Source organism: Propithecus coquereli, unplaced genomic scaffold, assembly GCF_000956105.1.
Source record: "Propithecus coquereli isolate 6110/MARCELLA unplaced genomic scaffold, Pcoq_1.0 Scaffold43, whole genome shotgun sequence".
Lineage (NCBI taxonomy): Eukaryota > Metazoa > Chordata > Mammalia > Primates > Indriidae > Propithecus > Propithecus coquereli.
The window spans coordinates 761,321-781,011 of record NW_012150063.1 but is presented as its reverse complement, the minus strand read 5'-3'; the positions used below and the strand labels follow the sequence as shown (position 1 = coordinate 781,011).

General features: G+C 47.5%; 1 protein-coding gene across 1 annotated transcript in view; it reads left to right on the top strand.

The window, feature by feature from the left end:
* PRKCE (protein kinase C, epsilon) overlaps window positions 1-19,691 on the top strand; it is a 485,500-nt gene that overhangs the window by 293,134 nt on the left and 172,675 nt on the right. Inside the window, exons 3-6 of the mRNA XM_012653873.1 lie at window positions 11,064-11,223; window positions 13,343-13,377; window positions 14,695-14,780; window positions 18,838-18,967. Of these exons, the coding sequence (XP_012509327.1) occupies window positions 11,064-11,223; window positions 13,343-13,377; window positions 14,695-14,780; window positions 18,838-18,967 (411 nt within the window). The remainder of the gene's footprint in view (window positions 1-11,063; window positions 11,224-13,342; window positions 13,378-14,694; window positions 14,781-18,837; window positions 18,968-19,691) is intronic.

The following is a 19,691-nucleotide window of genomic DNA, read 5'->3' as shown; positions in this document are numbered from 1 at the left end:
GGACAGAGACAGACACCCTGCTGAGACTTCTGGCGCTGCTGTCCCATAGGCATGTGTTACTACAGCATTTCAGAAACACGACTAACGGACAGAACCCGACCTCGTAGAACATGAGCTCCGCAGTGCTCAGGTACCCAGGAATTCAGCGATAGCTCAGTTCCTGTGATTCATCGCCGGCCATCACTGGCACCAGCAGGGACTCTGGCCGCACCCTTGGCTGGTGCCCCGCTTGGCTGGTTTCCCAGGTTGCTCTTTGAGCTTCCAGCAGGTCTGCCTGCAGGGCTTTTGTTCTGTACTTTCTTCCTGGAAGTAATGACTTTTCCTGGGTGCCAGACCCATGCGGTAAAGCTCCACTGTGACTCTGATGCGTAACTTTGAACGGATGGGGGAAGAACGAACAAGGAAGCGGTGTACGAATGACTACAGAGGAGACAGCGGACTTCCTGCTGAAGTGAAATCGCTGCCGTCCGGTGCTTCCCTGTGTTGGATACATGTGCTCGCCATGGGAACCATGGGGCGGTGGGACTGGGGGTTGCCCCCCGCTTATCCCATTGCCCGACAGTCGCTGTGTCTTGCCAATGTTTTCTCCAGCGCTGTTCTCCCTACCCTATCCATGTCTGAGGTTTTCACTTTTTTCCCCTATAAAATACAAACGAACCACAGTTTTGTTTTCCTAACTAGACTGAGCATGAGTCCTGCCATGCCCACAGCAAAGATCATTCAGAAAGTAAAGAGGAAGAAAACAGTTTATATTAAATTCGAGATGCTAATCTTGACATGCCATCAGTTCTCTTCTGATTAGATTGCACACAGAGTAAAGCATTGCAGACAATCCCAGGCCTCTCTGCTCAGACGTCTCTGGGAAGACACAGCGCAGAATAATCTCTCTGAGGGAATTAATTGCTGTTTCCTCTTTCCTGTTTTGAACAGAAATTTTCTTTAACGTATTGTGAGAGGACAACACACAGAACATATTCTTTGGTGTCACACAAATATTTACTTAATATTTAAAACTCACTGTCATGAAGCATTTATTTCACTTAAAAATATTATCTATTTTTTCTATGGAAAATAAAAGGCAATACTCCTTTGATTTTTAGTACCTAGTTTTGTTTGTCTTCCTTCCATGGACCTTGCAATTTTTTTTTTTTTTTTAACCAGTAAGTCCATAAAGTCAAGCCAGAGAATGATTGAAAGGGAAAATTAAGGAAACTCCCCAGAGGTTGAGTGGGAAGGTTCCATCCTCACTTCTGTCAGGAGCATCTACTAATTATAACCACCGTCATCTGGAATATCATGGCAATTCCACGCTTTGTTAGTGGAGAACTGTCTATTAAGGATCAGATCCAGAATTTCTGAGAACCAAAATTGAGGGAATGGCCATGGGCTAGCCCTTTGTGGCCAAGAATAGTGTGGTCTATGCCCAGAACGCTGCCTGGCATCCGGTATCCTCATAGTAAACATTTTTTAGGATGAATAGCTTATTATATACCCTTTCAGAAATTTTCATGTGTATTTTTGCTTATGTATGTTTGAGTATATGTATTCTTTTTCTCATATAAATACACACTATTTAGTTTCTTGGTGGACTTAGCATATCTGTTAAACTGCTGCATTAAATTCCATTATGTGGGTGCGTTATGATTTAATCAGCCCCCTTCAGCTTTCTTGTCTAAGTCTCTAGGTGAGAGCAGGGGCAGATGTGTGCAGAGGAGGGTGGTCAGCACCTGGGAGGAGACTTCTTCACACACAGTGGGACCCGGGCTATTCCACCATCTGTGGAAGGTAGGGATGGACGGGTCAGGTTGGGAATTCCTGAACTGACGTTTGCTCTTAGCTGCATGACCATCAACAAAATAGACATTTAACTTCTTGGAGCCTTGGTTTCTTTGTAAGTCAAGAATAATAATACCTCATGGTATTAGAGGATGTACATGAGGTGCTCACATGTTGTGTAGGTGTGTAATAATATCTCACGTGTTTGTATTAATACATATATGTAAAATATATGGATATATAAAAGTACCTCATATTTGTAATAATACTTCCTGTGTAGGTGATAGAACCTCGTGTGTGTGTCATGGTTCCCATATCCAAAAGGCGCTTACAATGGTGCTCAGCACACAGCAGGGGCCCTGTGAGTGGTGGCTGTTGTTTTTTGGCTTCTGAATATCCAGGGTTTGCCAGTTATTTAGACAAAAATACCAGGGTGGTCGAATTGTTTTCTTTATGTTGTCCAATTACCTTGAGGACTAGAATCTCTCTTTGCTTGGGTTCTAAGAAAAGCCTTTCTCAAATGCGTCAGTTTCTTACTGCTTTTGCTCTAGAGCTAAGTCGGTGTTCCTTTGCCCAACCCGATCTTCCTGTCGGTTTTCCAAGTCTTGAGTTGGAGTCTGTTTTCCTAGAGCCCCTGATGGATGGGGAGATAACGCTGACTCTGTTATGGTGGCGAGTGTGTCACATCTGGAGGCAGCTGGACTGCAGCAGGGCGGGGGCAATGGGAGTGTCGGTGTAGGTTTTGCAGGGAGGGGGGATGATACTGTTTTATTCTTCCTCAGAAAGGTGTTGGCTTCAGGGCAGGAAGGAAAGAAGCAGGGGGTTTGGAAGTCAGTATTGGATGACTGAAGCCATAGCTTCGGTGGATGCAGGCTGGTTTTGGAAGGGTAAAATGGGGGAGAGAACCTGAACCACGACTGTATATGTCTAATCTCCTCAGGGGCAGTGGTGTGCTGGTAAGTGGTCAACAACAATCTCCCTGAGAAAGTCCTGATTTGTAGCATTTGTGGGTTTCCCTGTAAATATACCCACTGTGGCCATTGCAAGCGACCACCATGCAGGCCTCAGATGTGGGGGAGACATCATGCATACAACAGGCTCTAGAGCATGCTCTACACCCCACCACTCTGGTCATAGCAGGGGAAAACCTTTCCTTCAACGTAGGCCAGAGGAAGTTCAACAGTTGCCATTGAACCCATCACTTTTTTGGCAGTAAAATATTGCTTTTCTGTCACTTCTGGTCCTTACCCTGTAAGTTCTGTGGACCATCCTGCAGTGTCCCAGGGTGAAGGTGGGTCTTGGAAGGCTCCCCTCCCCCCATCCCAGAGCAGACTGGATGAGGGGGAGGGGCACTCGGCAGCCCTCCCTCTGCCCTTGAGGAGCACGGAGTGCACAGAAAGAACTTCACACAGGCCTTTGTCAACCATCGTTCTCAGGGTCAGGACTCAGGCGGGAGCACAATTTTAGGGGCACCCAAAGTTTCAGTAATCAAGATAAATATTTTAATGCAGTAGTTTAAAAAAATCTAATTATTGAAATATGAAAATTTTAGATAAAGATATATCAGGATGACTTTTTTCCTTTTGTCTCAAACTCCAACATGGCTCTGCACTGCTCCTACCAGCCTGGGGTTTGGGATGAGCCATTGCATTTCCCTCCCCTTGATAGAGAAGAAAAGAGGCCCAAAGAGAGTGAGTGACTTGTTCAAGGACATAAAGCAAGTTTGACACAAAGGCAAAATATGTCCAGTCTCCTGACACCTCATTCAACCATACTGGCAGAAACAGGGGGTCAAAAGAAGGGTCTCAGGGGAAGGGAGACCCCACAGCACACCTGCTTGTGGATAGACCCTGTGTGCACTGAACACAAAGACAGGAATGGCGGTGGTGCCCACAGGTGCCAGTCGTGCATATTGGCTATTGTGTCTGGTCCGGGCAAGGTAGACCCTTCAGTTTGGCAGTCTTGCTACACATACCCTGGAGGGAAGTGCTGGCGTCCAAGAGTTCACAAATCTAGGTCCATCTGAAATTGCCTGCTAGATACTCTTAAACTGAAAGTCACCCCAAGAACGCTGAGGTTGAGGGTGCCCGTGATCTCATGTGAGGGCAGCGTGCAGTTCTGTCTACTCCCTTCTTGTGCAGGAGGAGAGGCAGCCAGCGAGGGAGATGACAGCAGAGCAGTGAAACCTTCAGTGACCACATTGGCCAGCAGAGGAAGTGTGTGGTTTGGTGCCAGTGTCTGCCTCTCCCTGTGCCTCTGAGTGTTCTTCTGGTCTAGACTGAGAAATCTTCCTCCCCACCCCAAGGAAAAGGGCCAGGTGAGATTAGATAAACTGAATAATCAGTGCAAGATGCGGACTCCTTTTTGATGTTCTTGCCACCTGCCCAAAGCCTGTCATAGATTCTTTGCGTCGGGGCTATAAAATATTCATTGATGGGAAAGCTTGTAGGAGCTCCAAGTTGATTGATTGATTGAATCAAGTAGAAAACATGCCTGGAATATTGTTAGAGGTTGGGGTTACCGTGGATCTTGAAGCTGCTCCAGAGGGTATCTCTGCCTGGCTTTATGCCTTTGTGAATTCTTGTTGTTGTATCTGAACAGCCAAGATCTCCATTTCCACGGAAAGTTTCAGAAAAGTTATCCAGCTTTGTCTTGGCCATTCCCTGACTCAGGGTCACCCCTTCTGCAGTGTGGCAGAGGCAGCCATAAAATAAGCCATCTCCAAAGATCCAAGTGGGCCCTCTGGGAGGTCAGCCAGCCTTGGTGTTGCCTCGGAAGTCACGGCAAATGAAGAGCCACGCCAGACGAGCATGGCTGAGTGCGTCCAGTGACAGCAATGAGTGTCCTTCAGAGGGATCCAGAGGTGTTGTGGGATGGGTCTAATAACTTCAGCTGTGCAGTGGGCCCAGCCAGAGTTACCAGTTCAGAACCACAGGCGACTGGGAAGCTAACGAAGTCTGTCTTGTGTCTCCTGCTCTCTAAGGCAGCCTCTGGAGCCCTCTCTTCCTGTCTATGCCAAGGAGCCCTCACTCCCGCAGCACGAGAGAGCCGCTCATTACCAAATGCTTTGGGCAGAGCAAAAGCTTTAAAAAGTCATTAAAGAGTATTAGAGAACATTTTTTCAAATATCAAAATACATAATCCCATCATCTTAGGGGAGCATAAATCTTATGTTACCTACAAACTGCAATTATGCTTTAAATGGGGTCGCGTTATTGTGCATTCTGTTTTTACGGTACTGTATCGCATTTCCTTATGTTTCTATAGTCTTTCCTCATCACTTTTAAATTGCTGTAGATGTGATATAATTCATTAGACCATTCTCCTAATGTTAGATAATCAAGTTATTTCTATTTGGCTAATACAGACATGCAAAGGGAACATCTTTAAGTATAGCTTTTAGTTTCTGTTTAATTATTATCTCAAAGTTAATTCCTAAGGAATTGCCAAATCAAAGGATGTGAATCTTTGTGGCAGTTGCTGTGTATTGTAATACTACTTTCTGAGAACATTGTGTCAACTGGCATTGCCTCTAGCGTGAATGAATAATGAATAAATCAGTTTCATGGTAGCCTTGCCAATCATGGATAATACCATTTTAAAACAAATTTGTTGCTTTAATTAGGTATTAAATGGTATGTCAGTAGTATGTCAAGACTATTCTGCTTTGCATTTTTAAAATTCCTAATAAGAGTGTACATTTTATATTTCTTCCATAAATTTTATGTTCATGTCATTTAAACAGTTGTCTATAGGGATCTTGATGGAGATATTTGAATTTGTAGATACACAGAACTTTGGTCTTGCCATTTAATCCGAAACTAATTGGAAGGAAACAATCAGATAAATTCAGATGGCGAAACATTCCATAAAATTGACATCTTGGACTCTCCATAATGTATCATAAAAAGAAAAAAAGTAAAGGAAACTGTTCTAAAGTAAGGAGAGTAAAGAGATATGGTGACTAAATGCAGTGCGTAAATTCTGGTTAGCTCCTGGATTAAAATTAAACAAAACTAGGAAGGACATTTGGGGATCAACTGAGGAAATTTAAATATGAACAACATGTTATATAATGTTGTAGCATGTTAAATTTATTGACTCTGATGGTGTGATCGTGTAGGAGGATGTCTTTGTTCTTAGAAGATAAAGGCTGAAGTATTTAGGGGTGAAGTGTTACTATGTCTGATACTTTCAAATGGTTCAACAAAACTATGTGTGTATTATATATAACATACTATTATGGGTCAACATGTTATATAAATTATACATATTTAATATATAATATACATACATGCACATATATACACATTTATATACATGTTCTCTCACCATATGCACATGATGTATTCCCTCCACCATGAAGGCTGCGTTTTATTTTTATTTATTTTTGTGATAACATTTAACATAAGATCTACCCTCTTAGCAGAATTTTAAGTATACAGTACTGTATTGTTCACTGTAGGCACCACGCTGCACCATAGATCTCTAGGATTTACTCATCTTGCTTCACTGAAACTCAGTACCCTTTGACTCACCACCTCCCTGAGTCCCCCGCTAACTAACCCCCAGCAACCGCCATTCTACACTCTGCTTCTATGAGTTCAACGATTTTAGCTGCTGCTTCTAAATGATATCATGTAGTCTTTGTCCTCTGACTGGCTGATTGTACTTAGCATAATATCCTCCAAGTTCATGCATCTTATCCCAAATGGCAGGATTTCCTTTTTTATGGCTGAATAATATTCCATTATTTACATATACCACATTTTCCTTATCCATTCATCTGTAAGTGTACCGGTATTTAGGTTGCTTCATGTCTTAGCTTTTGTGAATAATGCTGCAGTGAACATGGGAGTATAGATATCTCTTTGAGGACCTGATTTTAATTCCTTTGGATGTACATCCATCCAAAGGATTGCTGGATGATAGGGTAGTTCTTGAGCCTCCATAGTGTTTTCCATGGTGGCTATAGAAGTTCACGTTCCCACCAACAGTGAACAAGGGTTCTCTTTTCTCCACCTCCTTGCCAACACTTGTTGTCTTTTGGGTATTTTTTTTTTTTTTGGTTTTTTTGGATAATAGCCATCCTGACAGGTGTGAAGTGATATCTCATTGTAGTTTTGACTTGCATTTCTCTGATAATTAGTGATGTCGAATATCTTTTCATATACCTGTTGGCCATTTGTATGTTGTCTTTAGAGAAATGTCTATTCAGTTCCTTTGCCTGTTTTTAAATTGGATTATTTGTCTTTTGCTGTTGAATTGTGTAAGTTTCTTATGTATTTCGGATATTAACCCTTAACAGGTATATGATTTCTTCCATTATTTTATTAATAAGATATTTCCAATATTTCCTTCCATTCTGTAGGTTGCCTTTTCATTCTTCTCATTGTTTCCTTTGTTGTGCAGAAATTTTTTAGTTTGTAGTCCAACTTGTTTATTTTTGCTTTTGTTGCCTGTCTTTTTGGTGTCATGTCCAAGAAGTCATTGCCAAGATCAACGTCAAGAAGCTTTTCCCCTATGTTTTCCTCTAGGAGCTTTATGGTTCCAGGTCTTTATTTAATTCTTTAATCCATTCTGAGTTGATTTTTGTGTATGGTATAAGGGTCCAATTTCATTCTTTTGCACACGAATATCCCGTTTTCCCAGCACCATTTATTGGAGAGAGGCTGTCCTTTCTCCATTGTGTCTTCCTGGCACCCTTATTGAAGATCCATTGACTCTTTATGATTTGGAAGAATTAATGTTGTTAAAATGTCCATAGTTCCCAAAGAGCTCTACAAATTTAATGTAATTCCTATCAAAATCCCAAAGGCAAGTTTTTTTTTTTTATAGAAACAGAAAAAATCATTCTAAAAGTCTTATGGAACCACAAAAGACAGAATAGCCAAAGCAATTTTGAGCAAGAAGAACAAAGCTGGAAGCATCACACTTCTGGATTTCAAAATATGTTACAAAGCTCCAGTAATCAAAATAGTGTGATACTGGCATAAAAACAGACATGTAGACCAATGGAATGCAATAGCCCAGAAGTAAATCTATGCATGTATGGGAGCTGCATTTTGGAAGAGCCACTCCACAGCAGTGGGAGATGCTGAAGGGCTCCATTCCTAGCGGTGGACTCGAGGCCCGGGCAGGGAGGTTCCTGGGGGCTGAGGAACCCTGTGGACGGCTTCCTTCTCTGCTTGGGGGCCGCAGAGCTAAGGACACTGTAGGCTGACCTTTGGCTTCCCTATACAGAAGAATGTGGAATTGGGGGTGTTCACACCAGCCACCGACTCCAACCCCCTTCTCCTGGTTGCCTGCTGTGTGGTTTCACACAAGGCGGTCACTTGGAGCTTGAAGTTTACCTGTGTTCCTCCCCTCCCATAGCCTCTCTTCCACCAGATCTTTGACATAAAATCTGACTTCAAAGGTAGTGCAGCCACGCTCTTGGAGAGGAGTAACAGAAACCTCTGGGAAGTTGAGCTCAGACCCTGACATATGACATACGTAACAGGAGTTGTCCTTGGCTGCCTGCCTCCCACGCTGCACCTGAGGCCCTCCCCTCCCCCACCCCTCAACCTTCAACAGCTTCCCTCCAGGTATCTGTGCACCCATCGAGAGGGCTTTAAAAATAAATGCAGTTGAATTGCTTGCCACAGCGCTCCATTAAATCAATGTAAACACAGTTTAGAACATTTTTCATTGTTCATTTTTGTAAAAAGTTGAAAAACCAGGTTCGAAGGGAGAACTTTAACCACCATCACGGCAGTGTGCCTCTGAGAGAATTACATTGGACTCATCGCCCTTTTAAGTGAAAATAGAGTTTTCCAGGATGAAAACGACTAGTACATTTGAGAGATTTGTGAATCAAATCGCATCTTAAATGCATTAGGCGACTGGCTTACTGCTTAAATGTATTCCATGGTGAATCCTTCTGTGAAAGGCGCAAGAGAATTTGCATCCCCTGCCTGCAGTGTCCCAGGACTGACGTTTTTGAATTAGATTTTTGTAGATAGGTTTGTAGCAAGTAAGGGCTACTGAATAGATTTGGGGTTTTAGTTATTGCATTTTTTTCTGCTTATAAAAATAGTAGAATATTCTATATGGAATGAAAGTACAAAGTGGAAATAAAAATCACCTGTAATTGGAGAACCGAATGATAACCGCCATGTTCCTGCAGGGGGTGGTTTATGTGTGTGTGCATAGATATCTCTATATTAAACTGAGGTCCCTGTGAGAATTGGGTCAGCAGCTCAAGGCCCCCAGGTTGTGGCAGGGTAGAAGTAGGAGGTGGTGGGATTTCCATGCCCAGAAGGTAGTCAGAATCAGACACTTTTTGAAGGAATAAGCACCAGTTAAAAAGGAAACCCAGGCAGGCTGGGGGCCAGGAAGCAGACCCCGACCTGGGCCAGCTGAGTCTGCTGGGGATGCAGCTGGGGCGCTGAGGGCACACACCCAGTAGACAGCTCCCTGTTTGCTTGGAGCCTGCTTCTCCTAAATGCACATGCTCGGCATTTGATCCCCTTCTTGCCCTTTTCCTCCTCCAGTCTCACTGTCCTCTGCCCTACTCTTTCTAGATGACAAGGTGCCCTTGGATTAGTCAGCTATTTGGGTCACACTCGATATCCCCCCTGCGGGGAACCTTACATTCAGTGAGGCCCGGGAGGGAGCAGAGCTGCTTGCCCTGAAGAGGTCAGGCCCTGGCTGGTGCAGGAGGTATTTGGGGACATGGAGCCATCCAGTGCATGTGAAGCTGCGCCGTGGAGGAGGACTTTCTGTGGCCTGCGTGAAGGTGCTAGGAGCCTGGTAGGGGACCCAGAGCCTGCCCACTCTGCCCTCGGAAGCCACGAGGAGCTCGACTCTTTCGTGATGCAAGCTTCGGGGACTTGCTGAAGGGAGCGTGGGCAGAGCAGTGTGTGCACAGTGGAACACTGGCCTCTCCCCCACTCTCTGGGCTAAAATCTAGTCTCCATCACTTAATAGCCGAGTTAACAGGAGTAGGTTACCTAACCTCTCTATTCCTCACTTTGCACACCTGTAAAATGGGGATAAAAGCAGTACCCTTCAAGTACGGTTGTTGTGAGGATTCAGTGAGTTACTCATAACACACTTAGCATGGCACCCGCCACGGTGTAAGCCCACGATAAAACATTAGCCATTATCATAATCTCAGCTCCAGCTGCCATAGCAAATTTCTCAGGACTGGGTGGCTTAAACCATAGACATTTATTTCTTGTGGTTGTGGAGGCTAGAAGTCCAAGATCAGGGTGCCGGCATGGTTGGGTTCTGGCAAGGGCCCTCTTCCTGGCTTGTGAACCTTTTTGCTGTGTGTGGAGAGCTAGCTCAGTCAGGTTCTTTTCCCTCCTTATAAGGACACTAACCCCATCATGGGGGCCCCACCCTCATGGCCTCATCTAAACCGAATTACCTCCCAAAGGCCCCGCCTCCCGATACCATCATGTTGGGGGTTAGAGCTTCACACACACGAATTCAGAGGGGGCGGGGGAAACACAAACATTCGTAACGATCATTGATCATCGTTATTAGTCTTGCTATCATCTATTAGTCCCCTCGCAAGGTGTCCCGAGGTGGAGAGAAGGAAGAAATAAGGAAGGTCCTTTAGGTTCCACTGGCATCTTAAAGCCCACGGTGGTAGCTCTTGAGCCTTCAGGAAACTCTCTGCTTTCACAGTGTTACATTGCCCTCGCCTCTTCACCTCTGGAGAAAAGTTCTTGGTTGTCCTAGTCTGGGTAAGAGGGAGACGGTAGAAGTCAGTTTTATTAGGCAGCTGCGTCTCTGAGCCAGGGGGCTTGGAGTGTGGGGATTCGCTGCACCGGCTCCTCCCAGCCTCCCGTGTGGCTGGCCCTGCGACCCCCATCTACAGAGGAGGCTGCACTCAGATGCTCAGGGCGAGGAAATGCTGTCTGTCCAGGGTCATTCTGCTCAGAAATTGCACTAAGATTTAAACCTTGAGCCTTTTGACCCCAGGGCCCTCGAAACGTGTAGCAGGTGGGCAGGGGGTGGAATGGGGCAGCCGCCGTGGGAGCAGGATTCGGACTGGGATGGACTCCAAGGGGGCAGCTTGGATGTATCAGTGATGTGCGTGGTCTGGGTCTTCCCACCCTGTGTGTGCTCACGCACTGCAGCTGAGCAGTGAGACTCCTTGGACCCCCGAGTCCCTCCCCAAGGGAAGGCTGCCTACCACCCATGCGAGGCTAAAGTCACTCTCCAGCAGGAGGTCATCTTGAAGGTGTACTAACCTAGACTCTGTCGTCTTCTCTGCTCTTGTCCTTCCCCAGCCCCCAAAGACAATGAAGAGCGCGTGTTCCGGGAACGCATGCGGCCGAGGAAGCGGCAGGGGGCCGTCAGGCGCAGGGTCCACCAGGTCAATGGCCACAAGTTCATGGCCACCTATCTTCGGCAGCCCACCTACTGCTCCCACTGCAGAGATTTCATCTGGTAAGCCCCTCTCTCCTGGGAACCTCGAGTTATGGCTTCTCTTGGCAAGAAGCCAGGGATGGGGTGGGAGAGGTTATGAACTTCATGTAAAAAGCACTTAATGTGCTTTATTTCTTCTTTATCTGATTACAGAAGACTTTTCTCCGGGGCAGGCACTAAGCGTGTGTTTGGTGCATGGGGTGGGGGAATAAATGGAAAGAAGAAATGATGGTTCTTAGTGACTCTATACCTAGAGTTATATATCAAAGGAGTTAAGATTTTATAACCAATAATTATATTGTGATTTTGCTTTATAAAAAGAATCCTTATCTTTTAGACAAGCTGAATTATTTACAAATGAAATGGTACACTGAAATTTATTTAAAAACCAATTCTGGAAGGAGGGGAGAGGGGCTGGGGCCATGTATTGAAAATTGTTGGAGTTGGGTGATGGGTACATGAGGATCTATTATATTTGTCACTCTACTTTTATACATTTGAATTTTTAATAATGAAGTTAAAAATATTCAATTGCCAATATCTGTAGTACAAAGCAATTCTTAGTAGCTGTTCTAACAGTGCTTCTGCTAGGATGTTGAACTCTCACAGGAGTGAGAGAACAGTGTTGGCTGGAGTGGTCAGGGAAGGCTTCCTGGAGGAGGTGGCATTTCTCCTTTCATGATGACTAGGATTTTGCTAGGCAGAGAGAGTAGATAGTAGGCCTTTTGGGAGGTGGAGAAGGATATAGAGCACTAGTCTTGGGGTTGCAGGAGGACTTTTAATGAACATCTGCCATATGCCAGGTTCTATCTTAGGCACTGGAAGTATCTAATTAAATCTTCCTGCTATTCTACGAACTAGGAACCATTCCTCTAACAGCACCAAAGCTCAGAAATGAAAATGAGACTAGCCTGATGTCCTCTAGCTAGGAAGCGTCGGAGTGTCACGATTCCACCCCCAGTTAGCCTGACTCTAACTGTCACGCTTTCCCTGTGTCCCCCTAACCTGTCTGGCAAGCTCTCTGAGCTCCTTGGAGCTGACATAGAGGTTGCCCACACACACAGATCCAACAGCAGAGAATGAGTGAGGCCAGATTTTAGTGTGAACACAGCCAGGGGACATTTGAATTGGGCTCTGAGTGCCCCCTGGCCTCCTGAGGTATCTAAGAGTTTCTTGTCTCATCCTTATGGTGTTACAGAACAAGTCACCGAGGTTGGCATGGACATCTGAGACGGCACGGCTCAGAGCAAACTCAGCCCAACTGAAGCAGAAATAATGCCCTGTCCCAGCCACAGACAGTTTTAATTCCCAGGGAGGACTTAGCCTTCAGACCTCCACGTTCCATATTTTGGTCATGAATTGAGTGATTGGTCTTACGTAGATCCAGGCCTCCTCTAAGCCCATGGCAAGCACTGCTGAGCTCTAGGTTCCCTGGGGCGTAGCCTTAATGACTTCTGGTTCCTCCTGCTGGGCTGGGAACTGCAGGGAGCTTCCTAACAAGATGGTGTTGGTACACTGAGGACAGGGTGAGGCAAGGCTGGTTTGATCTGTGTCTATGCTGCCATTCAGCCTTGCTCTGGGGACCCTACTCTGGCCATGGAAGGAACTTCTAATGTTGGCCTCACCCAAGGGGTCGATTGGACCCTAAGTCCTGGCCAAAGACTGGCCCAGATCCCTTGGTGATCTCTAGAATGCCCAGGGAGCACACCTGCCAGACACAGCTCCCCTCCACAGCTGGAGAGCTAGAGAGCCCGCGGAGCATGTCCCAGTGCTGGGAGACAACGAATGCCCATTCTGTCCATGAGGAAGGGGAGTTTGATTGGTCAAGGCCTGCTGAGAGGAAGCAGGGTCGTGGCTTTCCAGAACACTGCTGACCCCGCCTGAGTGGTTATCTGTACAGGAAACCAAGCTCTGACACTGGCCAAACCTTCACCCTCTCCAAGTGTCAGGGCTGCCCTCTTGTGGCCTTCTAGAAGGAGGCATTTTAAGGCGCCCTGCAAGTAGAAATAAGATCACACTGCTCTGTGGACTCCATGCACTTGGTGTGATGTGGGTAGTGGCCAGAATTGCATGGCTTTGCGTGTTTGTTTTTTGACCTGGTAAAATTTTACTTTTTTAAAATATCGTATCTTCTTTTCAGGGGTGTCATAGGAAAGCAGGGATACCAATGTCAAGGTAAGAGGTATTTTATGAACTAAATCTTTGGAGGCCCATGGTTAGATCCAGCTCAGTAATGCTTGTAGGAAGCATGTGCTGGGTTTCATCACATTTAGAGGCTCTCTACAGTTTATGTGCGTATGCTTCATCTCGGAGTGGCAGGACCCTGCTTTCTTTGTCCCTGCTTGGCTGTTACTCCCACGTGCATAAATGGGTGTAGGTATATGGGAGGCACCTTGCAGGTGCTGCCTATCTCCGGGTGTCCCTGTGGTCTCAGCAAGCCGCCAGTTCACCCAGCCTTTGAGTACCAGGTGGAGAGAGAGCACTTTCATCTTTCCTGGTGAGACATCGTGCTTCAACTAGAGGCTGCCTGAAAGTCCTGTCGTGTCCTGAGCCAGGCTGTGTACCCTGGCTGGCAGCTCCCTCCCCTGCTTGTTTAATTCAGTACCACTGAATGCTCCTTGCTGATCACTTTTTTGTCTCTTCTGTAGAATCATTAGCTCTTAAAAACCTAAAGCTCCCTTGAAGGTGTTGAAGATTATTTTGTTTTCTGGTTAGTTGACTACAAATGCAAGGTTAAGCTGTACGGAATTGGAGGGTGGAAATATGACGTGGTCATGTTGAGGTTTCTCTGTGGTTGGAGCAAGAACATCAGTCTATCTCTTTGCCCAGTGCTGTTTAATTTGGGTCTTACCCTTGGGGGAACTTGGGCAGGTTCTGTTGGAGGTTGCTGTGTCTCTCAGACAATGTGTGTACAAACAGAGTTAGTTACCTCTTGGCCACCTATTGCCTGTACTGCCCCGTGTCACTAGAGACAGAGCTATAGGGTGCTCCTTGTAGACATTTTAAATGCAACAGGAACTTTGAAGTTTGGTGTGTCAGGGCTCAACCAGATAAAAAAGCCTGAGAACTTCTGTGCCACCTGCTGCAGTTCTCCCTATATCACATCAGCCACCCTGGCATGACCCAGAGTGGAGCACGGGGCAACTGTACCTTTAATAGACAGTGTTCCATGGAAAGGCTGGGAAGGAAGTTGTTCCCTGACCTTGGCATATGGGAGTGAGAAAATTGATCAGTACTCCTGAACTAGGGAAACCTGCCGATGCCTTTGACTATAAATGCGTCATTGCTCTCCACACCATTTAAGACATCCTCATGGCTCTGGTGGCAGAGTGTTTTGAAATAACTGCATAACAGGCTTTAGGGAGGGTATTAAGGCTCAGTGGCAGAAGAGGCATGGCTCCCCTTGTCCCTCCCCCGAGACCTGTTTGGACCCTGGGACAGATACTCCCTTCTCCCCTTGTCACTCAGCCATCCCGTCTTTGCTGTTTGCAGTCTGCACCTGCGTGGTCCACAAGCGGTGTCATGAGCTCATCATCACCAAGTGTGCTGGATTAAAGCGACAGGAGACTCCCGACCAGGTAAGTGTTTGTGACATGAGGGCACTGGGCTTCCGCACTGCCAACTCCTCCCTTCACTGCCTGCTCGTGGTCCCCGAGGACACCACCTCTCTCTGAGACCCTGCCACTTTCTTCATCGTGTTGATCGAAACCAAAGGGAGCTGTCCACGGTCTCCCTGCAGGAGGCGGAGTCTGTGGGATGAGCGCTGCTCCGCGTCAGTCTCGTCCCTGTGGACACGTGATCCCAGAGCTCACGCCCACAAGGAAAGTGTGAATTCTTTTATTTCGTTATCTCGTCCGAACACGGAAGTGGCTCACTGATGTGTCACTGGCTCCATGCAGGTGATAAACAGTGACAGAAATGACACACAAGCAGGAACCTTATCTCTAATGAGCTGTTGGGGAAATGGAGTGGAATGAGCAAGTCCAAGGAGTACTTAGGAGGCGGAAATAACCACAATAATAGTTTCGTGCCCTGATTTAAGCACTTTAACATATATTATTTAATCCCAAAACAACCTCAGTGTGGTAGATGTTACTCTCATTTTGAAGCCGAGAGAAGCACAGAGAGGTCAAATTAACTTGCCCCAAATCACATGCCTAAGAGCCACGTTCAAACCTGGGTGGTCTGTCCTGGGGTCTGAGCCCTTGACCGCGGCACTGTGTTGCCTCTTAATCTCAGGAACTATTGTCACATGGGCTACTAAGGATGTTGTTGGGATACGGAAGCAAGAAAATTCAGCAGCAAAGCTGGGTTTCTCCTAACTGGGTGGTCGGGAGGATGATGGGGTACCACTGGGAGACTGAAAACCTTTCGAGGAAGATGACAAGTGTGAACATGGGTATAGGTGTTCTGTGTTCAGAACAGTTGATTTCAAAGGCATGCTTCCGATTCTAGGTGAAATAATACTGTATCATCACAGGCTGTTAGAGTTGGGGATCAAAGAGAGAGGCCCTGGGTAGGTTTGTAATCAGCTTGGTTTATGATGAGGAACATCTACAATTTGGCTTCCAACAGGAGTGACTTAATAATTCAGCCAAATAGCATCTCAGTATCTGAGGCATTTCCCATCCTCTATCTCCTTTCACTTTCACACCATCTCTGGGAAGCAGCGAGGGACAGGCTTGGACGGAGCCTGGAGTGCCAAAGTCTTCACAGGGGTTCTCCTGTCATGCTGACCACTGCAAGTCAGCACCTGCGAGTTTCCTGACTCCTGGTCTGGGCTGCTGGCCCCAAGTACACTGTTACCCTCATTACTTTCCCAAGTAAGGGGAAGAAAGAGACGGCCTGCTTGCTGCCTGCCTTCCTGTGGCTGTTGCAATGAACATTTATTGGGCATGTCCTGTATGGCAGGCACTGTGCCGTGTCCCATGGGAGCGAAGGAGTACAGAAGTCCTACCCTCAAGGATCTCATAGGCCTCATCCCCGTGAGCCTCTGCAGGTTTCTAAAGCTCTTTCCACTTCCTTGGAGGGAAAAGTCCGTAAGAGTCCATGCCATTCAGGTTAGAGAGTTGAGATCGGAAATGCCAGACCCAGCTTCATCTGTGACCTAGTTCTTCTGACTCTCTATCCTGGCATATTGAGCAGTGAAAAGAAGTCTCCAGTGAGGTGTGTCCCCAGTTTGGCATGTATCCCAAGGGACAAATTGCCAGGGACTGAGGAAGAAGGCTTTAGGTTTCCTAGCTGGGCAGGGCTGATGACCTGTCCTGGTTCTCCCTGCCACCATCTCATGCCTCCCGAAGCCAGTCTCCATCAGCGGCAGCACATCTGGCCATCTGCTGGAGACCAAACTCGGAGTTCATGCTTTTGCATGACCACCTTTAGTGTGATACGTGTGCACACACGTCATACATACACACATACCACAAACACAGGTAGCCCTAAACGCCACGATTCTAATGCCTTCCTCCCTATCAAAGGTGCTCTGAGAACGGGCTCCTTAAATATTTTGCACCAGGAGCACGCAGCTGGTGAGCTCCCCTGTCTTGTCTGTGTTAGCCAAGGACTCGCACCCTCCCTGCACTTCCAGCTGTGGTAACCAAGGAATGCCCTGTCTCCCTTTGTCACCTTCCTCTTTTCTCTTTTTTTGTCTCACAGTTCTGTCTTTCTGATCTCTCTGTGTTCTGAGTCTTGCTCACCCCTTTTTTTTCCTGTCTCCCCCAGCAGGAGCACGTGTGTGCTTTCGACTGGCGCTCGTTCAGTCTTTGGATTTGCTTTTCCGTCTGTCTGACTCCGTGGTGTGCTCGTGTGTGTGTGTGTCCTTCATCTCCTCCCTCTGTTCTGATACCGTAGAGTTTTTAGTGGTCCCACCTGAGGGCCACACAGTGCTCTCCACCCCTACACTGAATCTCCCAGTCACCTGGGACAGCTTTCCTACCTTCCCACCTTAGTCTGTCATTCCTCTCTCTCTGGGGCTATTCCTGGGAGAACAGGAGTCTATTTTCAGAGATCTGCCATGTCTTTGGGATTAGCAGGGACCAAGTGGGCACAGTGATCTCATACATCCTCAGCAGTGAGGCAGGCAGTTACAAAGCTGACATGTCTGTATTCACAAATAGGCACACCCAAGCTATGAATTTAAGCAGGAGTGAATACGATTTTTTTCAATAAATCCTGGGAATCCTGGACCCAGGCAAGACCCTAATTGGTAGCCCATGCATCTAAAGCAGGGATCAGTAAAATCTTAGTCCAGTGGAAGGACCAGCCATTCCCTGGAGCTGGGCGATGGGGAATGCGGTGTGAGGTCAGGTGACACAGAGCATGTGGGCAGCTGTGCTTTGTGCTTGCCTTCGAGCCTGGGCCCATCTGGCCTTCGCCTCCCCCGCCCTTATTCCCCACAGTGGGGGCCTTTCACTCACCAGGGAACCAAGGTGCAGTTGCCTTGTTGCATGCTGACCACGTCCTGACTTCCACAGCAGCGAGTGCTACGTCCCTCCCTGCCCACAGGTGTCTCCTGCCTGCTCAGAGGGGCCCGGGCGTTGCGTCTGTTCCACTAGAGACACAGGCAGCAGGCAGCTCTGTGGAGGGGCAAAGACAGCCCAGGGGGGTGGCCCATGCTGCAGACCCCTTGCTTCTGTGGAGCACTTCATGTTTCCCGCCTCTTCCACCCCTCCGTCTCACTAACCCCATGATCCTGTGACGTGGGGCTGGGGCCATCCTCATTTGCCAGATGAGAAATCCAAGGCCCCAAGAAGTCAAGGAGCCTACCTGAGACCGCCGGTGGTTTGTGGCAGCCCCAGACCCACGGGTCCCACACCTGGACTCCTGTTGCCACCTCCCTCCCCTTCCATCTTGCCACCCACCTTCTCTGTACCCCTTTCAATACTGAGCAAGAGGCAGCGTAGTGGGTAACAGCCTGGGTCTGAATGAGTCCACACTCGGGATGGAAGCCTGTCTTTGCCTCTCATCGGTTTGTAGGCATGTTTCTCAATCCCACCCTGTCTCCTTGCCTTGTTTGTGAACTCAGGGTAACCAGGGGCCTGCCCCATGGAGGGGTGGAAAGGTCTAACTGAGACAATGGTGCCTGGCATGTGATCAGCACTGACAAGTTAGCGTCCTTAGTGTCACCACTCTGTATTTGCCTATCTTTATCCTAATTATTATTAGTTCTAACAGATGACCCACGATTTCCACAGCCATGCCGAGTTCACATGCTGCTGTGCCCAATCCCATGTCTACCATCGAGCTGCCGGAAGACCCTTTGCCTGGGCGGGGCTTCCACGCACAAAGCAGCATTGAAGGCTCATGGCGACGTCTCACGAGTAGCCCACGTGTGAGGTGCAAATCGAGCGCTGTGTGCTGTGATTGTTTAGGGGCCTGAAGTCCTGGCATGGGGCGACGGGAGGTGGGGAGCAGGCCTGGACTGGCAGGGTCCGACAGGGCACCAGGAGTGAAGGCTGGGCCAGGGTGGAGGCTCTCTTTGCCTTGTTTCTCAGGGAAGCTTTCAGAGCCAAGGTAGGGCCTGCCACCTGCAATGACACATGCTATCTGGAAGAGAAGTTCTGTAAGAGTCCGGTGACGAGAACTGCAGGGCAGAAAGGAGCTCAGCGGTGACCCTGTGTCTTGCCATTCCTGCAGGTGGGCTCCCAGCGGTTCAGCGTCAACATGCCCCACAAGTTCGGTATCCACAACTACAAGGTCCCCACCTTCTGCGACCACTGTGGGTCCTTGCTCTGGGGCCTCTTGCGGCAGGGTTTGCAGTGTAAAGGTAAGTTGCTCCCTGCCCCACCCTCAGGCCTCGCACCCCCTCCCCCGCCCCCGCCTTCGTAAAAAATCCTTGTCTGTTCTTGCAGCCTAGGAAATAAGTTCCAGATATGGACGAGGACTGAGCACAAGCCCTTGTTGAGCTCTCATTAGCAACGCTGAGCGTTTGTCAGGCAGTCTCTGGGCAGAGCCTGTCCAACACCCTGTGGTGGGAAACACCGAGGGGGAGGAGGAGGGTGTGACACCCCCTCCCACCACCTCTTAAGACAATTAACAAGCTGGGGAGACAAGATGAGCCTACAAAAGTATAGAAATAATCTAGGAAAAGATACGTGGGAGCAGAGGGGAAGAAATATTTTTGAGGTTAGGCTGTGAAGTAAGTAATGGATATGAATTGGGCTTTTCTGTCACGATCCATGGTTCGGAGCTTCCTCTCGGAAGGAGCAGTGCCGGAACGCTATCACGTAAGATATCTTACTGATCCTTCACAGGCCTGGAGCACAGGCGATATTATCCTCATGTCCCTGCTGAGGAAACTGAGGCTCCAAGACTAAGTAACCACTCGCATCACGCGGCTTATTAGCAGAAGTCAGATTTGAACCTTGACTCCTGAGTTTGAGTTTCTTCCATTTCCTATTCTGCCTGTGAGCCGTCCACTCCGATAAGCGTGCTAAGTGGCACAGGGACAGCACATACGGGGGGAAGTGGGAACATACTTTGGGGATCTG